This window comes from Colobus angolensis, unplaced genomic scaffold (genome assembly GCF_000951035.1).
Source record: "Colobus angolensis palliatus isolate OR3802 unplaced genomic scaffold, Cang.pa_1.0 Scaffold309, whole genome shotgun sequence".
NCBI lineage: Eukaryota > Metazoa > Chordata > Mammalia > Primates > Cercopithecidae > Colobus > Colobus angolensis.
In genome coordinates this window covers 2,780,988-2,794,935 of record NW_012116366.1, presented here as the reverse complement: position 1 = coordinate 2,794,935, position 13,948 = coordinate 2,780,988, and the positions used below count along the sequence as shown (strand labels likewise).

Genomic DNA, 13,948 nt, shown 5'->3' with positions numbered 1-13,948 from the left:
ATAGGCTGCCTTTTCATTTTGTTGATTGTTTCATTTGCTGTGCAAAGTTTTTTAGTTTGATGTAGTCTCACTTGCTTTTGTTTTTACCTGTGCTTTGGCTGTTACATCCAAGAAATCACTGCCAAGACCAATGTCAAAGAACTCTTTACATTTTCTTCTAGGAGTTTTATGATTTCAGGTCTTACATTCAAGTCTTTAATCCATTTTAATTTTTCCAAATGGTGTGAGATAAAGATCCAATTTCATTCTTTTGAATGAGATATCCACTTTCCCTGACACCACTTACTGAAGAGACTGTCCTCTCCTTATTGTGTACTTTTAGTATCCTTGTCAAAGATTGACTATATAATATGCATGGATCTATTTCTGGCATCTTTATTCTGTTTTACTGGTCTATGTGTCTGTTTTTATGTCAGCACCATACTGTTTTGATTACTAGAGCTTTGTAATATAGTTTGAAATCTGTATTTCAAAGTGTGACACTTCCAGTTTTATTCTTTCTTGGGACTGCTTTGACTATGTAGGTCTTCTGTGGTTACAAACAAATTTTAAGGATGTTTTTCCAATTTTTGTGAAAAACATACCTTTGGAATTTTCATAAGGATTACATTAAATCTGTAGATTATTTTTTGGGTAGTGTGAACATTTTAACAGTATTAGTTCTTCCACTCCATGAACACAGGATCTCTTTCCATTTGTGTCTTCTTCAATTTATTTCATGAGTGTCTTACAGTTTTCAGTATACAGTTCTTTTGCCTCCTTGGCTAAATTTATTCCTAAACATTTTATTCGTCTTGATGACACAGTTTTTTTTTAGATAGTCTAAGTATATAAAAATGTAATTGAACTGTGTATGTTAGCTTTGTATTCTACAACTTCACTGACTTTGTGAATTCTAACAGTTTTCTTGGGGGGCAGTCTTTAGGGTTTTCTATATATAAGATCATGTTGTATATAGAGATAATTTTACCTCTTTCTTTCTGATCTGGATGCTTTTTCTCTTTCTTGCTTAATTGCTCTGGCTAGGACTTCCTTGACTTGTTCCTGATCTTAAAGGAAAAGCTTTCGGCTTTTCATTATTGAGTATGTTAGTTGTGGGTTTTTCATTTATGGCTTTTATTAAAGTTCCTTCCTTCTATATCTAATTTGAGTGTTTTTAATCATGAGAGGATGTTGAGTTTTGTCCATCCTTTTCCCACATCCAATGAGATAATAAAATGATTTTTATCCTTTATTCTGTTTATGTGGTATATCACATTTACTGACTTGCATATGTTGAACCATCCTTGCATCCCAGGGACAAATTCCACTTGATCATGGCCTATGATCTTTTTAACGTGCTGTTGAATCTGGTTTGCAGTCTTTTGTTTCAGATTTTTGCACCTATATTCATCAGGCATATTGGCCTGTAGTTTTCTTGTAATGTCTTTATCTGGTTTTGGTCTCAAGGTTCTTCTGGCCTTATAAGATGAGTTTAGAAGTGTTCCTTCCTCTTTTTTTTTTTTTTTTGAAAGAGTTTAAAAAGGACTGGCAATATTTTTTCTTTAAATATTTAGGAGAATTCACACATGAAGTCACACAGTCTTGGGCTTTTCTGGGAGGTTCTTGATTACAGATTCAATCTCCTTGCACATTATTGATCTGTTCAGATTTTCTATTTCTTTGCAATTCACTCTTGGTAGGTTGTGTATTTCTAGAAATGTATCATTTCTTCTAGGTTATCCAATTTGTTGGCATGTCATTGCTCAAAGTAGTCTCTTATGATCCTTTGTATTTCTACAGTATCGGTTATAATGTCTCTTTCATTTATAATTTTGAGTCTCTTTTTGGCTAGTCTCGCTAAAGGTTTGTCAATTTTATCTTTTCAAAAAAAAAAAAACCTCATTCTTAGTTTCGTTGGTCTTTTCTATTCTCTTTATAGTCCCTATTTATTTCTGTTCTAATCTTTATTATTTCCTTCCTTCTGCTAACAGTAAGCTTAGCTTGGTCTTTTCCCAGTTTTTTTGAAGTGTAAAGTTAGGTCATTTGAGGTCTTTATTTTTCTTTCTTAATTCCACAGTTTACTTTAAATTACAGAATTTAGGTTGTGGGTTTCTGTGAGTTCACTATATTATTCTCTTGCCTTATGTGTATGCTTGAAAATCTTCACAGTAAAATCTTAGGAAAAAAGCATACACAGAAGCTGAATGTGCAAAATACAAAACACAGTGTAACTCTGTTAAAACAGGAATAGGATTCCAGAGCTTTTGCACAGGTTCCTTCCTGGCCACTTGAGATATACCTCCCTGGAACTCTGGTCTGAGGAACACAACTTGAAATGATGGTGATATATAGATAAACCACCTTGTCAGGCAGGGAAAGTACTAGCAAGGTGCAATAGTACTGTGGGGGTTTTAGTTATCTAAATAGCTACTCCAAAACCTCAGTCTACTAAAACCAGGGTATCACTAACTTTTTGCCTTGTACTGCTAGCAATTTCATTTATACGTAGAAATAGCAAGAAAAATGGCTACTTAGAACTAAATTCTGATTAAATAAGAAGGGCTGGTAAGTGACAGATCATTGGCAGAAGGGTGCCAGGTGGATTTGGGATGGGCAATGAAGGTAACACTGGACATAATCAGATGTGTATTTTAGAAAGGGCTATTGACGATAATCTAATCAGATATTAACAAAGGAAGGAGAAGAGAGGAAAAGCGTCCAAAGTAACCAAAGTGGCCATAGAGGTAACTGGTATGTTCAGGTTAAAATGTACAAATGACAGGAGGAGCAAACAATTGAGGATGAATACAAAAGCCTTGCACAGACTTTTAAGTGTAGTTTCTGGAATGAAGACAAAAAATAAGACTTTTGAAAAGGATGTGAAAGATATATTTAGGGATAGAAGCAAAATAGAGAAAAGTTAGGAACACTTCTTAATCAGATGGCTTCACATGAACTGAAAGTCAATTTCTCATTTCCTCTGTCAAAGAGAATGCCCTTGAAACCGCGAAGGAGAAAACAACTCAGTTACGTGAGTACAGGTACCTTCAAACGTGACCACAGAAACAATACAGTAATGCTGAAAAGTTTAGAAATCAGGAGAGGTGGCATCAAACATAAAGTGGTTCTTGTATCCCAATGGGAAAACAAATAGGTTCTGGCAAATATTGATTCATGAGGTGATGTAATCCCTTGAAAATTCTAGGATGAAATATTACACAGGAGTTCAATAAGCATTTGGAAAAAGAAGTAGTGATAACCAGACAGTAACAGGTACACTGTGAACTAACCTCACATATTTTATTGGTTGACTTATTAGGAGAGATTAAGGATGATAGAGACCAAATCCACTTGTCTTTAGGCAAGACATTTGCCAAGTATTTAATGCTGTCTTCTTGGACTAGGATAAATGGCTGTGCAGCGAGGTAAATTTAAATATCTGTTACTGATTAAAGAACTGTTACAATGTGTAGATTAACAAACAGAATGTCAGCTGGGTGTGGTGGCTCATGCTTGTAATTCCAATACTTTGGGAGGCCCAGGTGGGAGGATTTTTTGAGTCCAGGAGTTTGGGGCCAGTCTGGGCAATATACTGAGACCCCATCTCTACAAAAAGTAAAAAAATTAGTTGGGCACGGTGGTATGCACATAATCCCAGCTACTGGGGAGGCTGAGGTGGATTGATCGCTTGAGTCTAGAAGGTAGAGGCTGCAGTGAACAGTGATTGTGCCACTGCACTCCAGCCTGGGAAACAGAGCAAAACCCTGTCATTCATTCATTCATTAGTTAAAATAAATAAATAAATAAATGGAATGTAAAATTGAATTGACGGGGAGGTTCCTGGAGTTGACGTTTGATTGTTCCAGTTTCTCTTTTTTTCTATGATTTAGAACTCAGGATTTTGAAAGCAGAGGATGACATGATGCTGCAAGGGAGAGAAAATGCTTTGGCAAGGTATTCAAAGATACAGATAGGATGGACCATTGAGAAGAAATAAATAAAACTTTTTGGGTATGAATGTAAAGTTCTGTATTCAGATCTCAGAAAATCAATTGTGTAAGTATAGGCTGGGGGATAATCTAAACATTTTTGAGATTGACGTGTATGATTCAATTTTTGTAGTGTGGCAGGCAAAAGGGCCAACGTAATTTTCATTTGATTTAATACAAATGTAAAAATCAAAACCAAGGTAACAGTCCCACTGTGCTCTGACCTGATCAGATTACAACTGAAACACTGAATACAGTTCTAGATTAGACAGTTGAAGGAAGAATTGACAAACTGCAGTGTGCTTAAATGGAGGGGACAGCTAGCTGTAAGCCATGGAATATGGGAAATATCTGAAGGAACTAGAAATGTTAAGCTGGAAAAAAAATGAGACATCAGGGGGTCAAATGTGATCTTACTAAAGATGATGGCTGTTAGAGGAATGGAATTTTTTAATGATGGTTCGGAAGGTAGAATTGTATTTAAAAAGAAAAGAGGCCAGGCACAGTGACTCACGCCTGTAATCTCAGCACTTTGGGAGGCCAAGGCTGGTGGATCACAAGGTCAGGAGTTCAAAACCAGCCTGGTCAAGATGGTGAAACCCTGTCTCTACTAAAAATACAAAAATTAGTGTGGCATGGTGGCAGGCGCCTGTAATCCCAGCTACTCACAAGGCTGAGGCAGGGAATTGCCTGAACCCAGGAGGCAGAGGATGCAGTCAGCCGAGATCATGCCACTGCACAAAAAAAAAAAGAGGAAAGAAAAGAATTCAGCTCAACACAGAGGAAAACGTTTTAATAATTGGAGGTATTTAAAAATCAGTTTGGCTGCTGTGTGGTATTAAGTTCCTCATCTGTGGAAGTATCCTAATAAAAGTTAGAAAGGCACTGGTCTGAGAGGTTGTAAAGGTAACACTTACTTTGTAGTTTGTGAGATGTTGGATTTGGTGACCAATAAAGGCCTTTCAAGGTAGAGTTCTATGCCATGAGAACTGCACTGAAATTAGTCACTCAAACACAATGTCAGGGAGGTTTTTATACTGCATAAATAATACTCTGATAATATGAATTGCTTATGACTTCAAATTTTAAAAAATGCACTTAGATACAATAGATAGATTTAAGGTTATTTATGAGACTGAGCAAGTAAAGATAATAAACATGCAATATTACCTTGACGGGATATGAGAAAAGCTTAACAAAACCAAAATCATCTCCAGTGGCTAAAAGGGAACAGTCTTTGGTAAGACTGGCAGCATTTACATCAGTTATATCGCTATGTGCTGGCCAGATTCCCTCACAGGTGGGCCCCAGGACACAGGTCCATGTGTCCCACTGTATCTTCTCAATCTGAAAAAGAATGAAAGAGAATTATATTTTTGCACAACCTAGTCTGTTTTATTTAAAAGAAACAGTTTGCACCTGAGTAATTCTAAATTACTCTGACAATAGGTATTTGTGTTGAGTGCTGAGGTACACAAATTCTAAGTTGCATATTTAAAGTGGTTATTTGCATTAAGAGACCAACACTGCAGTCAAATATCCAAGTGTTTTTCTCTAGATAAAATGAACATTTTGAAATTGTGGAAATTTGACAACAATAAGGTATTTTAGTTCTTAACTAGACATTTATACACTGTATAAGCCATAAGCTGGATCCAGATTCCCCAACCCCAGCGCTGATGTCTTAGACTTGAAAATTCTTTGTTGTTGGGACTGTCCTGTGCATGTCAGGATGTTTAGAGCATCCCTGGTCTCCACCCAGTGGATGCCAGTAGCATACCCTTGTCTCCAGGCATTGCCAAATGTTCCTGGGAAGCAAAATTGCTCCCAGTTGAGAATCACTAAGCTAGGCTGATCAATGGAGATGATCACTTAGCAAATTATTTTAGTTTATTTTAAGAAGTTACAAGACACAACTTAAAAAAAAAATGACTGCTTCCTTGGAGGAAAAAGTAATAAGATTCTGCAGCAAGCTTAATATCCTGTATGCTCTAGAGAGACTACTGTAAAAATCCGAAGAGCTATTCATATTATATTGCCATGAATCTTTTATCCTTTAAAACTGTTTTGTCTGAAATTCTTGGCTAGAATATTTTTAATTTTTATAGGTTAATCCTGATAAGATTGAGGGTTTTCTTTCCATTTACTTAAAACAATAATAAACAATAACAACAACATTATGGCTTTCCTGGGAGATTTTGTCTCATGCACTTTCTCATTCAAGATCTGCTATTACACCTTAATATTCCAGTTTCTTTAGACAAAGCACTGTTCAGAAGGAGTATAAGAAATTAGAAAACTGTAGCTAAAATTAAAGCCCAGATCTCTCCTTTTCAATCTGAAACTGCTTTGCACGTTGCTAATGTACCTTGCCTAATTTCTGCTTGTTGTTATTGCTTAGAAGAGAAATTACAAGATAAAGATGCAGCCAGGAGTTTTAGTCACAACATGGTAATATGCTATACATTTGTTAGTCACTCAAATTTCTCCTCATTTAATCTTGTGTGTTTCTTTTGGAGGCACACAGAAGTGGAACCAAAAATCTGCATCTGGTCCTGTGACTTGGGGGCCTCAGGTAGGAACACAGACCAAGGTGACTCAAGGTGGTTCCCCCAGAAATCATCTCAGTTTTAGAAGTAGAGTCCCTCAACCCCTTGTGATGTTCTAACCTAACCTTCACAGGAAGAGAAGCAGGGAACCATCCCTTGCTGGTTCTGGAAGCAGACTTTTGGCCATTGACTCCCTTCCAAATTCTAGATTCCATCTCCTAGTCCACTTGCAATCCCCACAGCGATGCTGGCCTCCTTATCCCAGCAGGAAAGGAAAGGGAGCTGGTATTCCTCCCCTGGCAGACACCCCAACACAACACCATTGGCCAGATCAGGACACCATACTCTCCAGGGGAAGCAAATGTCTAACTTGCTGGAAGCTACAGAAACTGGACTTAAAATGGAGCATTAAGAATGATACCTATAATCCACCAATGCAAAAGGGTTATATAAACTTGTTAAAAATGCTGGAAGATAGAAGGAGAGTCCTCAAGGGATCCCTTCCTCAGCACCTTGCCTCAGGTAGATGTTATCATTTTGCAAAGGAAGCAAATGAGGCCCACAGGGAGGTTACATCACTGCAGTCACAGTATGCTTAGGAAGCCGAAGGGGGAGGTTTGCTCCAGAGACTTTGCCTCCCAGTATGGTGCTGCTTTAACTGTACCATTTGTATCAGATGGATTTGAAATAGGCATTTTAACATTTGTCATATTTTAACAATTTGCTGGGTAAGCTTTGTATTAGTTTACCATGATTGTTCTTAAAAAAATGCTTATTTGAAAAAGATTTTCCAAAATCCCTCATGCTCAGTCAAAGGGCCTTGGCACCACTAGGGAAGTTGGCCAAGAAAACATCAGTTGGAGGGACTTGCAACCAACATCATCATGAATCAGCCTCTGGAGTAACAAATGTGCACCATGGGGTAACAAATTAACTCTTCAGAGCAAGCACCTGTCACTTTGGGGAGCATTATAACATCAATTTTCCTCTTGTGCATTTTCTTTTATATAATAATTGCTCATCTGTTCCAAGCCAGCCTCATCCTCCTCTACCATTTTGTTAAATTACATTTCATTTTAGTATACTTATTTGGGGGCATTAAAACAGCAAGGGAAAGTACAGCTGAAGTGATGTGAAATGATGCTTAAATCCACAGGAGAAACTGAGAGGCTTCATGGTTTAGGCCACAGAGTCACACACAGATGTCTCTGGGTTGAGATCACAGTGCTGTGGATCTTTTGCCCTCATAGAGCCTTAGTTTCCTTATCTGAAAAACCAGATTGACAACTATTAGGTAAAACTGTTATAAGGATTAAAATATAGGTGTATATATTCTGAAATTTGCATGGAGCCAAAAAAGAGGCTGAAAAAGAACAAAGCCAGAGGTATCATTTTACTGGACTTCGAACTACACTACAAGGCTACAGTAACCAAAACAGACTGGTACTGGTATAAAAAGACATACAGGCCAATGGAATACAGAACCCAGAAATAAAGCTGCACACCTATAACCATCTGACTTCGACAAAGTCAACAAAAATAAGCAATGGGGAAAGGACTCTCTGTTAAATAAATGGTGCTGGGACAACTAGCTAGTCATATGCAGAAGAATGAAACTGGACCCCCCCCATTTCACCATATACAAAAATTAACTCAAGATGGAGTAGATATTTAAATGTAACACCTCAAATTACAAGAATCCTAGAAGAAAACCTAGGAAATACCATGCTGGACATTGGTCTTGGGAAAGAATTTATGACTAAGTCCTCAAAAGCAATTGTAACAAAAACAAAAATTGACAAGTGAGACTTGGCAAGTTTAATTAACTAAAGGGCTTCCACATAGCAAAAGAAAACATTGACGGAGAAAAAAGACAACCTACAGAATGGGAGAAAACATCTGCAACCTATGCATCTGAAAAGGGTCTAATATCCAGAATCTAAAAGGAACTTAAGTCAACAGGCAAAAAAAAACCCCATTAAAAAGTGGGCAACAGGAGTTGGAGACCAGCCTGAGCAACATGGCAAAACCCTGGCCCTACTAAAACTATTATACAAAAATTACCTGGGCATGGTGGTGTGCATCTATGGTCTCACCTACTAGGGAGGCTGAGGCAGGAGGATCACTTAAGCCCAGAAAATCGAGGCTACAGTGAGCCGTGATGGTGCCACTACACTCCAGCCTGGGTGATACAGCAAGACCCTTAAAAAAGGGTCTTAAAAAAAAAAAGTGGGCAAAAGATATGAACAGATGCTTCTCAAAAGAAGACATACAAGTAGCCAACAAACATGAAAAAATGTTTATCACCAATCATTGGAGAAATGCTAATCAAAGCCACAAGATGCCATCTTACACCATTCAGAATGGCTATTATTAAAAGTAAAAAAAAATAACAGAATCTGGTAAGACTGAAGAGTAAAGGGAATGCTTATTCACTGCTGGTGGGAATGTAAATTAGTTTAGCCTCTGTGGAAAGCAGTTTGGAGATTTCTCAAATAACTTAAAGAACTATGATTCGGGCCGGGCACGGTGGCTCAAGCCTGTAATCCCAGCACTTTGGGAGGCCGAGATGGGCGGATCATGAGGTCAGGAGATCGAGACCATCCTGGCTAACCTGGTGAAACCCCGTCTCTACTAAAAAAAAAAAAAAAATACAAAAAACTAGCCGGGCGAGGTGGTGGGCGCCTGTAGTCCCAGCTACTCGGGAGGCTGAGGCAGGAGAATGGCGTAAACCCGGGAGGCGGAGCTTGCAGTGAGTGGAGATCCAGCCACTGCACTCCAGCCTGGGTGACAGAGCAAGACTCCGTCTCAAAAAAAAAAAGAACTATGATTCTACTCAGTAATACCACTACTGGGTACATACCCAAAGGAAAATGAATTGTTCTACCAAAAAGAAACATGTACTCATACGTTCATTGCAGCACTATTCACAATAGCAAAGATATGGAATCAACCAAGATGCCCATCAGTGACCAACTGATAAAGGAAATTTGGGTATACACCATGGAATACTATGCAGCCATAAAAAATAATGAAATCATGTTCTTTGCAGCAACATGGATGTAGCAAGAGGCCATTATATTAAGAGAATAAATGCAGGAACAGAATACCAAATACCACATGTTCTCACAAGTGGGAACAAAGCATTGGGTACACATGGACAGGAAGGTGGGAATAATAGATACTGGGGACTACTGGGGGGCAGAGAGAGGAGGAGGCAAAGGCTAAAACACTATCTACTGGGAACTGTGCTTACTATCTGGGTGATGCCATCATTTGTATGCCAATCCTCAGTGTGATACAATAGACCCATGTAATAAACCTACACATGTAACTCCCTGAATCTAAAATAAAAGCTGAAATTCAAATAAAAAATAAAGGTATATAAAGTATCTGGCAGTCAACAAATGATAAGTGAATGAATGACATAATTAAAAATATCTCTTACTCAAGGCCATAAAAGCTCCTCTATATAAAAAAGTTAAAAAGAGGACAGATCAGAGACAAATAAATTGGAACTGGGGAGAGGAGTGAGATCAACATTTCTCAGTGAACAATTTCCATTAATACAATGCCATGATCTGTAACAATGTATATTTTTAAAGTACTACACATATGCTTCCTTTACAAACAATGAAAATGCGAAGGTACACATGTCTAAATGTCTTTGGGAGAACCTTACAATACTGGGATGGTTTAAGATACTGGCAAACTGAAGCGAGGGAGAGGCAGATGCCTGCCACTCAGTGGCATACCCTTACCTCCTTTTCCTCTCAGGAAACAATATTTCTTCATCCTCGTCAACACTTAGACCAGGGCTCGTTATGTGTACACCGTGAAAGAGGTACATGTCTACAAAAGGCATCTAGCTTTCAAGGGGGTGTTAGTTTAGGGATTCAAAAATTTTATCTAGGCTTTGATTTCAGCAATTAAAAAATGATGTATGTAGCTAAGGACACGAGGAAACACAGAAAAAAGAAAACAGTTTGATACAATACAATGGTCAGATTGCAGATTGTTTTCGTCTCAAAAAAATAATTTCCAGGCTGGGTACGGTGGCTCACATCTATAATCCCAGCATGTTGGGAGGCCGACGTGGGCGGATCACCAGAGGTTAGGAGTTTGAGATCAGCCTGGCCAACACGGGGACACCCCATCTCTACTAAAAGAATAAAATTTAAAAATTAGCTGGGTGTGGTGGCAGATGCCTATAATCCCAGCTACTCGGGAGGCTGTGGTGGGAGAATCTCATTAACCTGGGAGGGAGAGGTTGCAGTTAGCCAAGATGGCGCCACTGCACTCCAGCCTGGGCAAAAGAGCAACACTCCACCTCAAAAAAAAAAAAAAAAAAATCTGTTGTTATAGATAATAATGTTCATAATTACAAATAAACATTGAGAAAACATGCTTCAAAATGTATGTTCATAAAAAGCTTTGCACAAAATGACATGTCAGATGGAAAAAGGAATATATAACATCCAAATTCTTAGCTTATTCATTGTCTTCAGGCAGAGAAAAATTAAGCAGAGCATCAACTGTACATTGCTCCACCAGCGGTGTGATAAATCCCTATGTTCTGGGAACCTGGAAACCAGATTAAGCAATCGGATTTAAGACATGATCAAGCTTAAAGGTATACTAAATATAATACATATTAGCAGTTAACGTGATAGGTTTTATTAAAATGCACATATTAAATCTTCACAAAATATCTTTAAAAATCTTTGTGTATGATTGTTACCTCTGAAGGTCTTATTATATGCCGTTTGCCTCTTGGAGCTTCAAAAAAAAGTTGTTCTTTGGCACCTGAATTAACTTGCAATAATTTTCCTGTTACAAGAGAATGAAGTAGAGAGACAATTAAACTCTGACTTTAACTCTTTATTATAAAATGAGAAGCATGGGTGCCGCTATTTTGATTCATTTTAATCAAAGTCTCATAAATTGAGTAAATACATTTTGAATTATTCAGAAGGGCGTGTACTGCCAATTACATGATGTGGTACAAACCCCAAAGCTGTGATTTTCAGAATATGGACTTCATAAAATTTGACCTTGAACATCATTCAAGTAACAGAAGAATAAAGCTTGATATGTTTTACTCTGCTGCACTGAAAACATAGTTTTCCAAAGCCTGAGAAAAATCAGTTTTTCCCCTCTTTTTCCCAGTTGCCTCTCAGCAAACTGTGTTGGCAAGAATATGACATTGGAAGATTATGGCAATTAGAAGTAAATCGCTTATTGTGGGCATTCACATTTACTTCGGCCTGAATTTTAAGTTTGCCTTTAAAGCCTAGAAACAGAACACACAAAATAAACTATAAATGCTCATTCCTTCCCCACCCTCTGGTCTTACTTGAAAATTTGACAAGAAATCCAGGACTTTCCCCAAAGAAAATGTTGGGCAAAAATAGTCTTTCAGTCTGATGGACAACTATAATCTTGGATTTGATGTTGAAAAAGGTTAGATTTCCTACTTCTTCTCCTACAATGGCAACAATCTTGTAAGGCTTAAAATGTAAATGACTCAAGGTATATATGTTCCAGTATTTTTGGCATTTTAAAAATATTATGGAAAGTTTCAAACACATACAGAAGAGTATAAAGAACCCCGGGATGCCCGCTGTCCAGCCTCAACAGCTATTAACACATGGCCAACCCTGTTTCATGAACCTCCACCCTAGATTATTTTGAAGCAAATTTCAGACACCATAATATTTCACCTATGAATACTTCAGTATACATATACATAATATTTCTCCTTTTGTTTCTTCCTCGTAACTATGGCATATCTAGTAGTCTTGAAATATCTTTCTTAGAAAAATAATGCCAAAATAAGAACTTTTCGGTTTAGATCGTGTTCTTTAGCACTTAAATAGGCACCAATTTGATCTGAAATCTAGCTTGGCTAATCTTTTTTTTTTTTTTTTGAGATGGGGTCTTGCTCTGTTTCCCAGGCTGGAGTGCAGGGGTGTAATCTCGGCTCACTGCAACCTCCACCTCTTGAGTTCAAGCGATTCTCTTGCCTCAGCCTTCCGAGTAGCTGGGATTACAGGCACCCACCACCATGCTTGGCTAATTGTTGTATTTTTAGTAGAGACAGGGATTCATCATGTTGGCCAGGGTGGTCTTGAACTCCTGACCTCAGGTGATCCGCCCACCTTGGCCTCCCAAAGTGCTGGCATTATAGGTGTGAGCCACCACGCCCAGCCTAGCTTGGCTAATCGTAAGAAGTTGTAGATCTACTTCTATATGACTAAAAATAAGGTTCTCTCATTTCTAAATGAGAACTGTCATCATTTCTAATTTGGTGAATTATAACATTAGGGGATTTTTCCTTGACTTGGAGCAAATGTATCTGAAAATGTATACTCTGAAATGGGCACATCTTCTGACTTTATGGCTGAATATATGTAAGTGAGAAAAGAAAAAAGGGAGGTAGTTATCTTTGGCTATTTAGAATTATAAGAAAATGAGTAACCAATACTGTAAAGTAATTCTATTTTTAGGACAATCAAGAGTGACTGCAAATGACAAAGCATGTGGACAAATAGTTAAAGTATTCAGTGAACACATTCTTTGAATACAGCTCATTTTAGATGATGTTTGGTCATGAGATACTAAAATAACTCAGAGGACTGTAATCCTCAGATAAATCCCAACAACTTACTTTACACTATAGTTTCAAAGACCATACTTCACTTAAAACCAAAAACGAGAAAAATCTCTCAATGAGGTAATTTATGATTGCAAAAATATTTGAGAATCTAAACACATAGACAAGTACCAGAAGTGCTGGATAGCGTTGCAGACAGCTCGTAGGGTCCCCATGTAGCCCATGCCCGTTCCCTGAGAACTGCCTCCGTGGTCATGTTTGTACTCTGCGGGCAGACGTTGACCCTGGAGGGGCCAGGCCCACACTGGGCTGGGTAATCATATTCTCTTGGGAAATTGGAATCCAAGAGGCTGAATCAGTTGGTGCCTACCGGGATGAGATGTGGACTTTGGGCCCGTGGGTGGCATTTTGGGGCAGCTGAGACTGGCCATGTGCAGATGAGGTAGAGAAAGGCCGCTTGTGCAGAGAGAGGGGTCATAGGCAGAGGTAAGACCCAGAAGAGCAGTGGATGCTGAAACTAGCTGCCTAAGAGTGGGAGAGGAGTGGAGAGGAACTGCTTGCTTGGTTCCTGTGCGTTTTCTAGTTCATTCCTAAAGTTAGTTCCTTGGCAGGTTGTTTCCTGCTCTTGGATTCTATAAAATATCTTCGTATCTTTCCAATAAACTCATCTTTTATTATGATTTTAAAATTTAAGCTGGTTTCCAGCCTGGGCAACATAGTGAAAGCCCGTATCTACTAAAACTACAGAAAAAAAAATTAGCCAGGCATAGTGGCGGGCGCCTGTGGTCTCAGCTGCTTGGGAAGCTGCTGTG

General features: G+C 38.3%; 1 protein-coding gene across 1 annotated transcript in view; it reads right to left on the bottom strand.

Moving 5' to 3' along the window:
- The window catches only part of EML6 (echinoderm microtubule associated protein like 6), a 261,537-nt gene that overhangs the window by 49,873 nt on the left and 197,716 nt on the right, over positions 1-13,948 (bottom strand). Inside the window, exons 24-25 of the mRNA XM_011950585.1 lie at positions 11,262-11,350; positions 5,142-5,318 (exon numbers count right to left, since the gene is read on the bottom strand). Of these exons, the coding sequence (XP_011805975.1) occupies positions 5,142-5,318; positions 11,262-11,350 (266 nt within the window). The remainder of the gene's footprint in view (positions 1-5,141; positions 5,319-11,261; positions 11,351-13,948) is intronic.